The sequence below is a fragment of the Danaus plexippus genome, chromosome 23 (genome assembly GCF_018135715.1).
Source record: "Danaus plexippus chromosome 23, MEX_DaPlex, whole genome shotgun sequence".
NCBI lineage: Eukaryota > Metazoa > Arthropoda > Insecta > Lepidoptera > Nymphalidae > Danaus > Danaus plexippus.
Genome location: NC_083551.1, coordinates 149,204 through 167,963, shown reverse-complemented (window position 1 = coordinate 167,963; position 18,760 = coordinate 149,204). Strand labels below are relative to the sequence as shown.

The window sequence follows — 18,760 nt, the reverse complement described above, 5'->3', positions numbered from 1 at the left end:
GGGATTATATAGACCCTTCCGAGTCGTTAAAAGTTTGCGCTCAGATCTTGCGGTACTATAAAAAAATATCTTTTTTTATTATAAGAAAAGAAAAAAATGTATCACAATTGAAATAACAGATGCAGGATCCAACTAGAATTAGATTTCTATTGAATAGATAGAGTATTTTGTTCCTTGCTAGTTCAACAGACAAAAATTACTTCAGGCTTAATCCAGGTCATCTGTAGCCTGGGGACCTTATGTTAGTTCTGGATTGTTTTTGGATCGCTGCCAATATATAAATTATCCTCTCCCGTGTAAACTTAACTCCGACATGTAGTTGTAGAATTTTAGAGCTTACTGAAGTGACGTCACGTTATCTTGTATCTCGTTGAGGTGAAGAAAATTCATGATTATATTATTTTAAAAGGAAAAAATACTGTCACGTTTTATTATTTTATTTTCAACTTTGAAATAGAAGTTATATTTTAAAATTATATATAAGCCTGAGGCGATCTCATTTTAAAGTTTTTAAATTTAAATCACAAAAGAATCGAAACAGTAAATAGTGGCGTCCATTGTTGGCTGCTCCTTTTAAAATAAGATGTCAGAGTGTAATAAAGAGAGTATACTGACATTAAATATAGACTGTGGTCTAGGTTATTTTTTAAACTTTATATTTACAAATATATTATATTACGTTTTTATTATTTGAATATATATGTATAAAAACTGAGTTACTTTAATTATAATCACTAAATGAAGGAAAAATCCAAATTCTAGATTGCCTTTAGCGCTGCGCAGAAAAAATCTTAAACGAATTCAGTTGCGTGCCGCATGCAATTTTTAGACAAAATATATTATGCGGATATAGTTCTTATCAGTTTATAATAAAGGTTAATATCCTCTATCTGATAATGTAGGTTGTTGGCATGTCGCCAACTAGGTTCAACTCGCCAGTTTATTTGAGGTCGTTCTTGGCTAAGTGACATTTCACGTTAAGTTAACTGCGAGCTCTATTTAATACTGATTTAAGTCGTATGTTCATTCAGGCTCTGCACCAAAAACGATTTACTAACTGGATTTACTTTAGGATTCTTATATATTTTTTTCTTTATGGAGCTAAACTGAATTTTTAAATTTTAATTCGCTTTTCTAAAAGTGGGCTGAGAGAGGGTTGAAACATCAGCGGAGTCTATGAAGGTTTCTTTCACAAATTGAATTAAAAGGCTGAAAGCGTCGAGTTCTCTGCCAATAACTCAATATACCGATGAAATGGCAGGGAATGTTTGAATTCCTCGAGTAAATGGGTTTACTAGGGCTCGGATTGTACTCGACGCATTGCGGCTACCAAATATTTTACTTTTCATTTTATTCAACGCAATGCGCCGCAGTAACAAAAATTATATTTTATTATTTTCAAAAACTTCAGAAGCCATGCAGGATGAGCAGTTCAGGAAAATCTAATATGTATCAAGAACAATTTATTAACTCTGACATTAGATTTCCTTGAAATTTAATTAGAATTTGGCCGTTTGGTTCGTCTCGAACATTATAATGATATTAAATCTTAACGACGTTAAATTCGGTTCGAAGGATCAATAGGAAATTAAATAAAAAAAAGAAACGAAAAAAATGTTCAAAACACTCACCTATAAAGTTCATGGTGTCCTCACTTTCAATTGACTACAACCCTAATCTAACAAATCCCCATAACAGAGCGGAAATATAAAAATATGGTAAATATGTTTTAATTTAAATTGAGCACCAATATATTACAAATAATACATGATACGTATAGACTAGTACTAGAAGAGCAGAAGAAAGCGAGAGTCGACGAGTAGAGTCACATCGTGGACGCGGGACGACCCTCCGCCGCGGCCGACGGAAGACCAATGCTGCTCCGCCGACGGAGACGCGCTATATATGGGAGGCCGTACGCACACAGCCGCGCATGAACCTACACGCCCCACACGGACGCACACAGGCGCATCAGGCGCTCACAGGCGCGGTTAAGTGCAAAGGGAAATGGAGGCGCTATTGTCAATCTGTAATGGGGAAGGAAAAGTTGGTTCCCGTCAATTTATGTCTATAATTATTGTAATTGTCGATGTCGCCGTGTTTAAGACGTCTCCCGGGAATCGAACCAACATACCGTGAAAATAAGAATAGGTTATTATATTAGGACAAGGGAGCTCTAAAATCATTGAATTGCCAATGTAAAGATTCCAATAAATAAACTTAAAAAAATTGGCAGTATATTTCACTTCCCCTTAACGCACACACATTCACGATGCGCGTATATGATGTAAGAACAGAGGGGGCGTGGTCTTGGCTCGAGCCTGTGTGTGTATGTGTTAAATCTTTTATAGTTCGATGCATTAAGTAATTTATTATAACACATTGCATTTGACAGAGAAACAACCGGAACGTAAATAATGACGGGCCATTATATACTTTAATACAATGAAATAAGTTTGATATTACAACTGACTGGACTCAACTCGTAGACAGAACATGACATTACTTAAACAATTGATTCTTATTGTTTCAGTTAAAATCTGAGAGAAATCTAAATGATTTTTAAACTTTATTTATGAAGGTTCGGATAGGCTGTGACTGAATAAAATAACATATCATATAATCACCAATACTTAAAAAAGTATAAAGATATGTATATAACAGTAAACGCCTCGAATAGAGATAAAAACACACAGACGAATAAATTAAAAGATATATAATTGTACTAAGATATTTGTAATATATATTAATATGAGGTCGTTTGTTGTGTGATGAACTGAGAGAATTTCAATGTAATATTGAAATGAGCGCGAGCCTGAATTAATAAGGAGGAAGCGGACGACACGCGCGACGCTCACGACACGACACGTACGAAACGATACATCTAACAATGAATTAATAAGTTGGAAAATACGAAATTACGATTAAGCCGTCATATCCATATATATGTGTATACATATGTATATATATATATCCTCTCGTCATGATAAATATTGTAAATCAATACAATGATTAAATGTATTGCTGCTTCGTCGTAGCAGTGCTACATCAGTCTACGTGATTTTCGTAACAGCGCTACGTTTATGTAGAACATCTCGTAGAGGCGCTTGCTGATGCATTATACTGATCATATTAGCTGACACTGACTTCGTCAGCTTTATTCGGTATAACAATAATATAAACACTTTATACAAGAAAACGGACGTCACAAAACACGAACAGGTTATAAAAATGTTTGCTTCCTAAAACTTTAAAACATAAATAAGTATCAGGATTTTTGGATCAAATGTAGTCAAACGTATAAGAAATAAAACTTAAAGAATATAATTGTATTGTATCTAATGTGTTCCTCCTGGCGTGATCCCGACCTTGGCACTCAAGCAATCATTCTAATAATACATGTGTGTTAAATTTATTTAATATTTGTTTTCCAGAACGCGTGGAATCCTTTCTCAATAATTATAATAATACATCATGTAATAGATTCCTGACAATACGTGTGGTAGAGTCGGCGTCGTAAGTCCGTTTATGTCCAGTGCCATAAAGCCAGGAGGCACTCCCCACTTATTTCATTTACAATTCATTCGATGTACTTAGTTAGGGGCCTTTGATACGAGCAGCGCCAGGGCTGTACGGTCCGCGGCGATTTCATATAGAAATGTGTGTTCGTTCATTTGTTCCACACTCTATATGTATTGGTTGACTTTGATTTTTCATTGTAATAAATTACAATAAACATCACACTCGGAAGTTTCACACATTGAAATAATTTAGATGTATCAAGCTTATGTAATTATTTTATTCAATATATATATATCTGTGGAACGATTCTTTCTCTAAGTATATCCGTCGACAACCCTATAATTATTTAGGTGTAAGGTTACGATACAAGTGGTTTCAGTAAATACGTTTTCTCAGCCTTCCCAGCCCCCTCTCTCTCCTCCCCCCACGGCCCCCGCACGTCCAGTCCATGATAAATGTTAATGGATATTTGTGATTCTAATTAGAATGAATTACCTTCCTTTTTTCGGGTTAACTCTCTCCCGCAGGTGATGTACACACTTCATATTGTATATATGTAAATACCTATTAAACGGTGACGTTGTCGTCGGTATAATCACATCGACTGCCATTTTAAAGCAGTGCCTTAAGAGGTGTGTGTTTTGTTATTTGTGTGATGTTAGAATTATGAAATGTTATAAGTACTGTAAGGAAACGACAGATGTTAATGATATCATCATAATATATAGAATTCAACAGATATCACACTAACGTATATACACATATATATATATATATATATATATATATATATATATATATATATATATATTTCTTTAATATTTTCATGTAATAAGATCCGAAGTCCTTTAATTTACGTTTGATGCACAATAGTAAATATTAAAGAGCCGGCGCCGTCTCACATCGAGAGATTCAATCCTAAAGTCAATCGCACTATTGGCTCGTCGAGAGCTCGGTCACTTACAGGACGGAGTTACGAGCGACACATATTCACACATACGTGACATACATCATGTAAGGAAGAATAACTTAAAAAGACATCTCTGATGTTGTGTTAATCCAAAGCTCAAACAATTTCCCCATCCAATGTTTTTAGGATGAACACAATTTGCTAAACAACACTAATCATTATACTATTATTTTATATAATTATATCTGATTATTTTATAGTCGTTCATTGTATTATATGTGTATACAACCCATCAGCCTTTCATATATATAACCGCTAAGTATCCCGCCCGCCCCGTCTCCTGACTGGGACCAGCCCCACTTCAACTTTTCCAGTTAATTCATTGACAGCGCTGAGAGCCTTCTCTGGTTTATTTACTAAATGGCCTGAGATCTCTCTCTCTTAATTGTACGCTCAAATTCAATATGAGGCGCCTGACGTAATGTAATCTGGAATTGAAATGTGCATCGCATCTCATTATTTTCTTATTATTTATTTAATACCTTCTTATTTTTTCCCGTAAAGTCGTCAACTTCTTTATTTACTATAAAATATTTCCTTGAGATCAGTTTTAATGGAATGAGTTCCACTAAGACTATTAATTTACGAAGGACGCGTTGATAAAATATCTGAATAATGCAACAGTTGAATCATTTTTCTGTTGTCTGTCGGACGGACTCATCCGATATCCGACCGTTATCCGACGCGGATATAAATCACTCGTTATAGTTCCGAATACCGCTCTCGATAGGTTCCAACGGAATTTATGGAACTTTTTTGTTTCCGTTAGCGTTCTAGTTGAGAATTTTCGGGTTTGAAGAGAATAAATAAATTTAAAAAATATTATGTTTCATAATACTTTTCTTAAATATAAAGAAATTTATTGCAAGTTATAAAAGAACGGATAGTGCTATAAGAAAAGTCGATTAATATATACAATTTTATAGTGACTGTAAGTTTCGGGGTTCGCAAACACTTCGAAGTGATTTTAAATTGAAATTTGTGTGTTAAATCTAACAGAATCCAGGTTGGTCAATAGAGAACAGGGTCATGAATAAAGGGAGCAGCAGAACATGAGTATAATGAATGCAGCATCAGCACGGCCTGGCCGCGCCGACACAGCCTGACTCATGACTCACGATAAATCAACGACGGGCCGATGGAGCTTTAGAATGTAATGTTTTATTGAAGCCTTGTTACAAACATAAGAAACACAAACTTAATCAGACCTTTCCCATTCTTCAAGTCAAAAGATAAATTTCTCTGAATATTCTCCTCCCGACTCCTCACTCTCATCAGGATCCTGATACATTATTCAAAAATGTAAACCTCTTTTATTTAAATCAGTCGATATGTGGGAATTGTTTGTTTATTAATGTGAGAGCAATGTTAGAAATTAAAATTACAGATTCTTATATATATTCTGAAGGAAGAAATATATTTATATATTAACAAAATCTCTAGGACAGGTTCTAAAGCTGACAAATAAATTGATATTTAGTCTCTACAAACTAAATATACAAAAAAAAACACAAAGTGACTTTTACTAATGATAGTTTTGTGTAATAATATATATTCAATAACTATAAATGTGAGTGAAAGTTATCCGGGGATTGTTTTAAGATGTAATCACTGTTGAGGGTCGTGTCCCAAGTCGTGATGAGTCCGCGCGTAACGAGCCGTGAGACGAGGCCTGGTCATTAAGAGGAAAGTTGCGTGTCATGCGTTTTCATCGTTAAACAATATAATGACACACGCGCATCATACTAATATATTTGCTTATTATATATAAAGAAATGGTACACAATTTTTTCCGCTTGACTTCAACATTTATGTCCTTGTCGTCTTTAACTGTTAATATTTATTTATTTGTCCCTGTCATTTTCTTTGCACAGTGTTTCTGATAAGAAGCTTCAAAGCAGAACTTAAAGCGTTGCTAACTACGATGTATGTATGTTTGTACATAATTTCCCAAATCAATTCCTCCAGCACACTACGAGGAGGGCGGAGGCTGATTTATGAGTGTATCGTCATTAAGACGCATGGGGTCAGATCAATCAACAACCCTTCATATGTGGCCGACGATATGATTACCTCACACGTCCATGCATACACATACACACGTATATGTGTACACTTATGTCTTCTTTTGTCATGTAACAAGCCCTTATGTATTATATTTGATAGCCTCCTATGTAATATCATTGTACCTCATCTAAAGCATGTCCCTCTTAAGGTAACACCCGTGGTCTCATCATGTATCCATGTTCCACACGTCGCCTGTCTGTCTGTCTGTCTGTCTGTCTGTGTGTACATATTTTACAATGTGTAATATTATTTCTTTATTTATTATATTTCAGTGTAATATTCGTCGATGCACTAAGTATTTTGCTGATCTAATATTTGAATATTAAACTATGTTGTTCTCGTTTTGTATTTTTCTGTTTATTGAATGCTTGGACTAAGTTCATCTAACGCATACAATAATAATTACGGTATCTCTATTAATATCGTCTCACGACACTCTTTCTATGGACTCTATCACACAGAATTTATCAAACTTTTCAATAATTCACAAAGAGATGAGTGAATTCTGTTTATTTACTTAACATATACAATGTTCATTTACATATATATTTAGTGAACGATCATTTGTTATGAATATAAATATTGTTTGAAGTGTTCCTCACGTTAATTATGTACGACAGTTTAAATTAATTTACAAAGTATATAAGATCACGAACGAATTTCATTTAATAAAAGATAAAAATATATATATTTACGAGACGCTGGCAGAAATCTGTCCCCGTACAAAATTTAAAGCCTCAAAGAACATAAAGCCTGAGGGGAATTAATAAAGGCGGTCAAGTTCCGGAAATTGTCGGCCGCCATCTTAGACGGAAGTACCGACACCTTCGGCATTTCGGAGCAATTCGGCCATTTTGTTAGATCCAATAAATATGGATGATATTCAATGGACAGGCCATTTGGACCATTCTACGGATAAGAGTGCTCGACTGATTTAAACTTTACTCATTTAATATTTTATTGTACGAGTATCACGAGCTATGTGCTACGACGGTCAGTGCCACGGGGCTACGAAGCTAGGGTGCTACGAACACTCTACATCTTTTTATTTCTTAGTATATTAATGATGGTGAGGCTGTTGTGTTATGTATAATGAACGGCTTAGTCACCTCGACAGAGAAAGTAGTTCAGGCACAGGTCAAGAGAAACTAAGCGTAAGTATACATACATACATACACGCACGGAGTCAAACTAAAAGTAAGAATCTGTACAACAACATATATAAATATATATGTATATCTGTATGTAGGTGACTGGAGGCACCGTTCAGATTGTCAGTACGTATCGTTAAAATCATAATTAAAGAGCTTCAAAAATATTTCGGTTCGTTTCTTAAAATGTAAAGTTCCCTCACAGTGCGACTGCAAACGAAGGCATTTCGGAATTATCGGATACCATCACTTGAACGGCGCTTGTTAAAACTTCAGCAACTTTTTAAAGGAATTTTAAAGATGAAATCCCCGGGAATTACAATCCTTGAGGCTATTTAAGAATACTTTCTGTTATTGCGAACCGACCCTCCGCTGAGGAGCCTTCCTCCACCTCCTCCGTAGACCTTCTCATATGATACAACACTAACATGTTCCCCTTCAGCTTGTTATATATAACGTTCATTCCAGTTTATAATATTCCAATATTTTTATGTATATCAGTACTGTTTCGTCTCTCTCTATTCGTCTTTCGTCTCTCGCCAGGTCCGTTCATTTTAAAATAAATTCAAAAGTATAACATTTTTATCTCGGAGGTCTTTATCTTGATGACGTCACGCACCGGTCGGCCATTTTCTTTTTTCCTTCCTCTCCCTCATTCTTAAGACGTTAGCACACTATTAGGACAATTCTGACTTATTGCTCACAATCTGCTTTTATACTTGTGTTACAAGTTATAAGATCTGGCGGGTACATTTTAATATTTTTGAAAATTTACAGTATTTTTAACTTTTGTTTTAAATATATTAAAAACTGTAATTAAAGTAGAAAATACTAAATGAAGATATATATATATATATATATATATATATATATATATATATAAAGCAATCCATGAATAATGTTAATTCGCCTTTAAATTATTATATAATAGCATTTTTTTATAAATCTATTACCGAAATATTTAGCCTGATTAAATTATGATCCTTATTGTTAGTAATGAACGCCGGAGCGTGGATTACTAAAGAAACTAAGGGCTGTGTAATGTTCACGTGAGTGAAGTGTTTAATGTGACTACGAGTGTAACAGTCGCTTCTTCTCTTGACTTGTTCTTTCAATTTCCTAGGAGTCGTAATGCTGTGAAAGGGTGGATCGGTTCGTGACGGCGAGCAAATCCGCAACAAGTGACGATTTATTATAAAAATACTCTCTGAGATACATCGGCTACAGAAACGTACGGAGCATTCCTTTGGCATTTTATAAGGTTATTTAAAAAATTCATTCGAGCTAAAAGTATAGGGATATTACGACAAAAAAACATTGGGAAGATTTGTCGAACACACATTGAACAATTGAATGAAACAAACGGAACATTATATTTAAAAATGTAATTATATAATTATCATCATAATGTGTAAGTTAGATTTTTTTGTAAGTAGTTTTAATTTAAAAGTAATATTACTATAGTATAAAAATAATAAATATGCCTCTTTTTAGTATTTTATATAAAAAATACTTTACATCTAGTCTGCTCGTGATCACGGGAGGTGTAAAGGAATCGATACGTCGGGATTATGTAGATACAAAATAATCAAAAATGCGTGGCATCCGAAAAACTTAGTGCCATAAATATGAGTACACGCGAAGATCTTAGATATCACATAAAAAATGCCGCGAATTATCTCTCTAAGAGACTGGTATATTTCTATTCTAACAAATGTGACTTCAGCTGTCGGCTGTTCTCACTTCAATGTTAGTAGATGGCAGCCCGCGGCGAAGCCTTTCAGATATTTACAACATAATAAAGTAATTATTTAATAACGTTATGAATGTAAGAGGTCTGTTCCTGAAATATGTTACAATGTTGTTTGGATGGGTGTCTGTGGGAGTTACAGTACCAGAGCGAGTTCGTCTCTAACGACGTTATCCGGAGCGAGCCTTAAGGCTGTATTCATCGTCAAAGCCTGATAACAAGATTCGGTCCACCTTTTGTGAACAGCTCGCCGTCTCATTCACATCACTTTAAACAACTTACATCGCACCCAGATCAGTTCCTCATAATTCTTGTTAATTCATTTGATTCAATCGCTAGAATGAAAATTCGACTTTTGATACAAATTTGTATAATATTTTATATTTCTTCATGAAAACCTTTAATATATGAGTTTCTTTTATTTTATAAATTTTTAGATTAATTCTTGAATGTTATCAAGAACACAATTGAGAATTTATATAAGAAATAATTGTAATAGTTGAGATGATGAATTATAGTTGTATGTTTTACATCATCAAATTATAAATGATGAGATGAGATGAAACATCAACAATCCGATGAAAACTAGATTTGATGATGAGTACGATGTCATGGTATGGGATGAAATGGGATGGGACGGGATGAGATGGGATGGGATGGCTCACGGCACCCAATTCCGTGCATAAAACGAAATGGAACAAAGGAAGACGAAACGTCAGTCGCAGCCTCCGGAAATTGAGAGAGAGATCCTTGTGAGATTTATAATAGAATTTTATATATAGGAGATAATTATGTGAATACAGCACACGCAAACACACACACACACACACACACACACACGCACACACGAGGCGGTCGTTTTTATAGTGGACGGTTCAGTTTAACTTCAAGCAATAAAATATCTTTATATACATTTATTATATTATTGCTTTTCTATTAGGTTATTATTTTAATAATTTTATTTTAGTTAATTGCCCGTAAATGTTTAGCATCCCCGTAAGCCCCCAGCCATGTCTCGTCCTCTTTAATAAATTCTAAAGCAATATCCCCGAAGCCGCGACAAACGAGTGTTCAATGTTAGTGTGTAATGAAAGGGGTGTGGCTGGTTGTCTGCTGTTACACGATAGCACGGCTCAGCGGCCGCGAACAATGTGTCGGAGCTGTGACACGCGGCCGGCACATTAATGTCCTTAGAAGATTGCTTTGCTTTGAAATATCACTTCTTATTTATAAAGTATATAAAATACTGTGTACTGTGTAATACTGGAGGGATGCAGTAAAACGTCTTCATTACTGTGATGGGCACCGTCGCCGAGGCTGATTGGAGCGGTTACTTTTGATGTCTGAAATGTTTGTTCCCGAGGGACAGATCTGTTTGTGGCTCGCTGATACAGGCAATAACTAATTAAATATCTTACAGTGATAAAAGTTAAAATCCTTAATAACAACTTCATTACAGTACTTCTGTTAAGAGAGACGTATTAACATAACTCCCTTATTTTGGTTTTTATTCAACTTAAACAAACAAAATTAAACTCTTACAATACAATACAATAAAGATCATCTCGAGGACGGAATGTGTTTATGAGATTCACATTACAATGTACACGAATATGACGTCATCAAGGCTCAAAGGAAACTTCACGCTTAACGAATAGTTTCATGATAACTCGGCAACTATGATAGTTTTTACTTATTTCGTAATAGACCTTATACCAGGGATACTTTATATATATTGGAATTGTGGAATATCTTTCCATTGTCGAGGGTTTTACTTAATGAACGATTTGTTAATTAAATTTTGAGTGCTGTTCAGATAAAACACCAACGAGTCTGCCTGATAACATGATGGAGATTTTTCTAAAGTCTTCACATATATTTTTACTCGGATGTAGAACAAAACTTGATATTATAAAAATCTAAGGGACTTAGTACGTATAATATGTTAAATTATTGTTTGTATGTATTATTGTAGTGAATACAAATGTGCTATTATGATATCAGGAAATTAAATTTATTAATGTGTTATGTCTTCAATTATGCCTCGTAACTTCATCTGACGACGTGGCAGCGACGCGTTTAGTGAGGACATTTTTTATCGATGAATAATTGAATAATAATCGATATACATCGACACAACTCTTTATAATATTGATAATTAAATAATTAAGATTTTAACAATAACTAAAATGTGTAACTGGTTCGTTTAAACTGAACATGCTCTAATAATATTGTTATAACAGACACAACATGAGTTGTCGGGAAGATGTTTCCGGAAGTTGGTACAAAGAGATCTGCGGGCGAACTGTACATCCGAACAGACATCAGCTGCCAGTTCGTGTTATATGTTTATATATATATTGAATTATTAAGTGATGTACACTTGTGTGAAACCTTTAAGTGTCATATGTACAATACCTTTTTACCATTTTTTTTATTCTGTCCTAAAGTCTGAGAACGTGAAAGAAAAACTAGTTTAATATTACTGAACCAATATTATAATGAATTAATGAGAGAGGTTTTCTGTGACATCTCGTCACATGATCAGTTAATGCTAAATCTTCTCGGAGGGAGTGTCTATCCGTGTTGTTTAATGTCCCCGTCGCCGGCTCGTGATCATCATAAAGCGGTTCCTCAAATTCCATTGTCATTATTGAATGAGAGTAAAGAGTTATCGAATCCCGTCACGTCCCTATCAGACTCGGGGAGACATTCCTCGCATCGCCGCGTCCCGGCTCCAATATTTGTCGCACCGCATATTAAGAGCTCGGAATTCTTTATCGGTAGGTATTGAACGTTCTTTAGAACAATAAGGAGACTATAATGGTTAGAAGTAGGTTACCCGTCGATTTAAAACACCCCCCGACCCCCGACCCCCCGACCCTCGATCCTCGGCGTTATTACAGATGACGGCAATTTCACCAATAGTTCATTCGTTTTTATGTTGAGTGCCCGACTCCCGACTGCCGACTCCCGACTCCCGACTTTAAAGCGGATCAAATTGACTGTAAAACGTTTCTTTGGTTGTAGGAAAAATTTACGATAAGAGCCGTACCTAGCGAGTCCCGCCATCCAAAGCGGTACCTCCTTACATCACCACCGACTGAACACTCACGTCTCAACACTCACATTATAATAATTCCTTTTTTATATTTCCACATAAAAAATCCAACGATTTTATTATTTCATTAATAGCTCGCTACTTAAGCTATTTATAATATATTTTCGCAATGACACTAACAACGTTTGTTCTGTAATAATCTTAATAACAACACACACACACACACACACACACACACCTACATAAATATAAGAACATTAACAAAATCTAAACAGAATATAATTAATGTTTAAAATTTAAAATATTCTTAATATGCATATCTTCCAGGTAGTTTTCGTCGAGTCGAAACAAAACAAACCAATTCAATGAAAGTGTATCAAGTTGGAGTTGTCGATAGTCTCATAAAGTAATGACTTGTTCTCCAAAATGTTTACTATAACTTGCACGTAAAATTCTGATGACGATAAACTTGGTGATTGTGAGAACAATCGGCCCGAAATTAGAAAATATATAAATATCAAAAATATTAGTAAATATATCAAAATACATAAATAATATAATGATGATTACTTTCGAAATAACAAATTATTTTATTTCTAAAGCATTAGTAAATAGCAGAACGTTATTTGTAATTTGTAGAAATAAAGGGCGCTGAGTAATCTTAGTCAATAAAAGGTTTCTCCGAGGAGAGGCTGTGCAGTGTTTACTTCGTCTGTGGGAAGAGATCAAAGTTTTAAAACGTTATCTTTACTTAGAAATTCATAATAAGTCGTAAAATATGGATCCGGAGACAATAACCGATCTTTCTTTACTTCCTGACAAACGATTCTAGATTCTATATCTGTATGAATAGTGAACATATTCGTGTGATGCGGTGTCAGGTAGTCGGTAATTGTTATTTTTCGCCAATAATTAGTATATAGCGGGTAATGTTTAAATGAATGTTCATTCTCGTGTCCTCGGAGGAGAGGGAAGGGCGGTCTGCGAGGAATATTATAAAGAAACATGTTTAAAATGAAATAAAGTTAAATTATAAAAGTGGAGTGCCGCCGACGACCGCTGAGATGGATAAATATTACTACTCCGACGCTGCCTATGAGCTGGTTAGTGGACAACTTAGAACGTTCAGTAATTAGGGTTTGACATGGACCTTTCGCTCAGTGTCCATTAGTGGATTAGGTTATGTATAAAGTTAGAAAATGTTACATTTTGTTCATAGATGTATTTTATTGAATACTCACTTGTGTGCATGTCACTGTGTAAAAGTGTTTATATGTTTGTCAGCGAGGTCTATACTAAACGTTAATTTAACCGAACTGAAGTCTAGAAATAAAATTATTCGTATTATTAATTTGTAATTCAATTAAATTTACAGGAATTAAATCTGCACAATGTGAGACGGGAACTGATCATGATGATGGAGGTGTTTGAGGAGGCGGAGTGCGCGGATTGCTTCCAGGTCAAGTGCAAATGCGTCAAGATACAGAGAACAACCAGCGGAACGACCAGGAGCGAGCGAAGCCATTCCAGCGACGACAAGCCCTCCACTGACGATAAGGAGGAACAAAACGCGACGGAAGAAATAATCACAGAGGAAGAAAGCTTGGGGCAGTCGACTCCGGAGAAGGAAGATGTGAAGAAAAACATAGAAGCGTGGATAGAAGCTGCCAGCAAAGTCGAGGAGGAAGTGAAGACATTCCCCGTCAATCTGAAGGAACCGCTGCCACAAGTCCTCAAAGAAGACAAGACTGCCCAGATACAGAACATTGTATCGCGCACGAGCGCCGTCGAGGCGTTCTTTAAATATTTCAAAGTACCTCCAACCACCAGCACTGTCAGCTATGTTTCATCTAAACTAGCCGCCGCTTGCTCCAAATCCTCTCGACAGAACTACTCATATTTTTAAAATATATTTAAGTACAACTTCTAGTTTAATTCATCAAGTCACACGGTATTGTTTTATACCAACGGACATAGTTAGTAACTGGTATATTTCAACGAACTCATTACCAAAAAAATATTCTCGAAAACAAATAACTATAATTAAGCATTTTTGATAATTTCTGTGTACAATAATTATATAAGACCACTTATAGTTAATACTAATTAATTAATTACTATGTTTAATTATTGTTAAGACGAATGATGTAATTTGTATTGAAGGAAATTCTAAACAACTAGTAGAATTTTGATACTTTATAATTTTATACATTGATCGAATAAAATGTGTTTTAATGAATCCTGTTCTCTTATTTATTTCTTGAAATGTAAGAAAATACCGAAAAATTATAACAACTTTTAAACTAGAAGTACCTGCAATAACATGAAGGCTAATTAATGTTGGTGTTTGAAGTCAATTCATACGATTCTTTGGATAGGATTCTTAAAAAGTTTAGTTTAGATTCTTTAAAAAAGGAAATGTTTGCTAATTTTGTTACCAACTAGGTAAGAGATTCTTAAGGCAGTTACTTTTTCTAACGTAATTAAAGAACCGACCAAATGAGTTGGATAAAAACAATCATTAATACTTCATTCATATTTTTATAGGAATATAAATAGTCCTGCTATTTATATTAGTAATCCATTAGGTAAACCAAAAAAAAAATACTACGATGATAGTATTACATTAAAAATACTATAATATATGCTACAGGGATTGGCAATTGTTTTAAATCAATACTACTTTACAATACTCATTCAAAGCATACATCCCTAGTTGACGTTAACAATAAGATGGCGGCCGCGACCGACGCTGCGAGCAGCGACTCGGCGCTCAGCGAGCTGTCAGTTGTCAGTCTTAGGCGGTTGTTGTTAGTGAGTGTGTGGACTCGTCGTAATTAGTGAACAATCATTATTTAGTTTGTTGCTTAGTTAAAGTCGATAATGGCGTCAGTGTCTACGCCGGTTAACACAATTAATAGAGAGAACTTGATGCTATTGATTAGAAATAATGTTTTGAACACGTCGCTCGAGTTCAACGACCCTGATGTGGTAAGTTTTTGATTGTTGATGTTTGATATTACACATAGTTGTAAACTTAAATGAAAAAATACTTGACTTACTTGTTACCTATATGAATATATTAGTACACTGAATTAATGCTTAGCATAAAGATTTATGGCTACCTAACGTATACTTTTATCTTCTTTATATTTCTTTAGATAATTAATATAGGTTATAGTGTAGATTTATTAACACGGAAATGTTTTAGTTAACAATGCACATAATGCTGATATACTTCAAAATATATTAAAATGGACTTGCGGACGTTTTATTAGATTTGTTATAGATATAAGTTATATTTGAATAACTATTACGTTGATATTTTAATTCATCGGACTAAGCTAAGAATTTTAATAGGCGGCCGTCAGCGGTCAGGTAGTCTTCAAGGAATTCGGGATCCGTTATGGGATGAGAAGTAATTTGCTCCTTCTTATTCTCTTGAATACCGACCGTGAATATAGAAATACTTAAGAATGCTATTCAATAACAATACAAGTCCAATTTTTAAACTACGACTATGTGCGTGTCTGTAATAAAATATAATGAATAAATGAAACTAAAAACATAGTTAATGTTCTATTAGTAATGAGAATTATTTGAGAGTTACTTCAGAGTAATCGTCTAGTTGTGATCATAACAGTCAATTAATGGTAATAATTAATGATTTATTATTATTATTCACTACATTACAACATAAAGCCGATGAACATGTCTGTCCGTTTAGTCGAACACTTTAATCTGATGTGATAGTTTAGGACGAGTCGCATATCGAGGAACGTTAGTATATACGTACCGACGTCGGTCCGCGATACGGTCAGTGGGAGCGAGTGTCGACACTAATATAAAACTTGACTGGGCTAAAATATAAGTAGTCTGAACCGTTGACATACACCTCAAGAGCGCATTTTTTACTTAACTAGAAAAGCCTAGTCTCTTAGATCCGAAATAACTGATTAATCTACGACCAAAGTCGCAGTCGCAAATGCAACGTTTTAGAAAAACATTGCGGGGCGAGGTGTGATATGAATTACGTGTAAGTCTGATAGCAAGCGAAACAATATCAGTTGTGTATTGTATGAACAAATTAATATTTTTTTCTTGTATAATGACAAACCGTTGCTAGCTTCATAACGTATAATTGTTTTGTATAAAATAAATTAAAAATTGTTTAGGAGCAATCAAAATACTTCTGACTTATAGTATTTAGTATCAAGCAAATAGTAAACGTCAATTTCTTATGTCGAAGTAATAATACATTAGTTATATAAATTAATTATTATTATGTTTTTGATAATTTTCAACACAAAGAACGATGTCGTTTATTTATTAAATATAATGAAATTATCTCTTTATAAATTATTTAATATATCTCTATTATAACCTCAATAATTTATTTTATTTGCAATGTTTATAAATCATTAAGTACTAAGTAATTTCAGTGTTATATATAAGTATATATATATATGTATCATAAAATAAATATTGTAATGCTTTACACTATTAAACAAAATACACGGCAAGTTTTATAAAACCATGATAATACTCACAACATATGAACGATACATCACACAGAGGACAGAACGTTACAACAGACAACACCGAGGGCACTAGTAGTGATGTGAGCCGGAGAGGCAAGCGAGGTTATTTAAAGCGACGTGATAAAAGATTCACTTTAATAAGTTAAATTACTACAATTTTTAAATTAAAAATGACTTTCTTGATAAAAGTTATATTTCAATAAAATAAAATAAGATTTCGAAAGAAAAGTATCGTTTAAAGGGTTCTATGTATTGACCGGAAGTAACTATCATCATAAAAGCATGTGTAATGATCTGTGCTTGTATGCGTTCAGTTGTTTGATACAATATACTGTCTTATATGATGTAGATGGAGACAGAGTCGCCGGTGAGGAAGCCGAGCAACCTGCGACCGGTCATCAAGAAACTGTTCCATTCACCGATCACCTCACAGGCCTCGCAGGAGAACGCGGAGATGAGGAGTCTGTCCAGCAAGGAGAGGAGGAGGAAGAGGAAGAGGAGGGAGCTGCTCATCGGCTCCGAGGATAACATTAGGATGGCGTACATGAGCGAGGCTGAGGGAGGGAGTCCAGAAGCTTGCGGGGCCATGAGGAAGAGAGTGCTGATCAGTCTGTTTCATAACAAAGAGTATTGCATGGAGACGGGAGAGTGAGATGTGCCGTATACACAGACTCCACAAGGTAGTACAACCTATACAAGTCTGTAAGCCATACAAATCAGTCTCAACAAGGTAGCTACGTATTTTACAGATAGCGTCGCAGTCACGAATTCTTTTTTATTTAAACTGAGTTCTGTTACTTAAGAGTGTTTTAGCGGTTATATTATACTTTATTTAGTTAATATTATATTTTTAAGTATCTCTGTCTTCCTCTTAAAGATTAATGTTTATATATAAAAGAAATCTTTTATAGAAAATATATAGTTTTAAATGAAATTTATATAAAGAATTATTGTCTCTAACATGATATAATGACCAAATAAATATATTGATGACAAATTCGTTTTCATTTTCGTTCGAAAATAATATCGAAATATTCGCATTTCATTTAAATACAATATTAATACTTAAATAAAATATTTTTATTGTAAAGCAATCGAACCAAAAAACATTTCGCGAGGAATTTAGTTGATTATTATAAAAAAAATCTAAACTGATATTAAAATAAGATGAATCTCATAGCTACTTGATGCTTCTATAGATTGTGATAAAGAAATCGTTCAGTTAATAACAGAACGCTTAGTACAAGTCGACATCGCCACACGACACACGCAGCGTTAAAGTTTTTCATTCATGATTTGTCACACTTTATAGTACTAACGTATTATTGAATGAGGTACGCGAAACGCTTCGTATGTAGTGACGAGAGATACTTAGGTGAAGTATAGGAATGAAGCTTGTGTTTTAGGACATACTACGAGGTTATACTATTAGAGCGTGGTCGAGACTGACTTAAAGTAACCGGGACATCGCGTCACACGTACAGTAATATAATAAACGCGGAAAGTTTAACCAGCGCAGTTGCACTTAAAAGTGTACGAGAAAATGTTAAACAACGGTCGATAGTGAATAGTGATTGAACTTTTATAATCACAAAACAATTCCTTATTTGTTTCCGAGGTGTTCTGTAATAACGAACATATAAGTAAAACTATTTTTGTATTTGAATTCGAATTGAAATCAGAAACATCCAACAGTCA

The 18,760-nt window shown here is 34.4% G+C and overlaps 3 protein-coding genes across 6 annotated transcripts in view; 2 read left to right on the top strand and 1 right to left on the bottom strand.

Moving 5' to 3' along the window:
• The window catches only part of LOC116774860 (complexin), a 125,358-nt gene that overhangs the window by 19,851 nt on the left and 86,747 nt on the right, over nucleotides 1-18,760 (bottom strand). Inside the window, exon 1 of one of the 4 annotated variants that reach the window (XM_032667639.2) lies at nucleotides 1,632-1,860. The exons of the other annotated variants lie outside the window; for them this stretch is intronic. Within the exon in view, the coding sequence (XP_032523530.1) occupies nucleotides 1,632-1,644 (13 nt within the window). The 5' untranslated portion in view covers nucleotides 1,645-1,860. Of the gene's footprint in view, nucleotides 1-1,631; nucleotides 1,861-18,760 lie in introns of those variants that run through there. 4 annotated transcript variants of the gene reach the window in all.
• LOC133319486 (uncharacterized) lies at nucleotides 13,427-14,760 on the top strand. The gene is made up of 2 exons (XM_061524094.1): nucleotides 13,427-13,624; nucleotides 13,897-14,760. Exons 1-2 carry the CDS (start codon nucleotides 13,586-13,588, stop codon nucleotides 14,425-14,427), a joined length of 570 nt encoding a protein of 189 aa, XP_061380078.1. The 5' UTR covers nucleotides 13,427-13,585; the 3' UTR covers nucleotides 14,428-14,760.
• Nucleotides 15,307-18,033, top strand: LOC116774742 (uncharacterized). Its single transcript, XM_032667483.2, has 2 exons — nucleotides 15,307-15,512; nucleotides 17,412-18,033. Exons 1-2 carry the CDS (start codon nucleotides 15,405-15,407, stop codon nucleotides 17,712-17,714), a joined length of 411 nt encoding a protein of 136 aa, XP_032523374.1. The 5' UTR covers nucleotides 15,307-15,404; the 3' UTR covers nucleotides 17,715-18,033.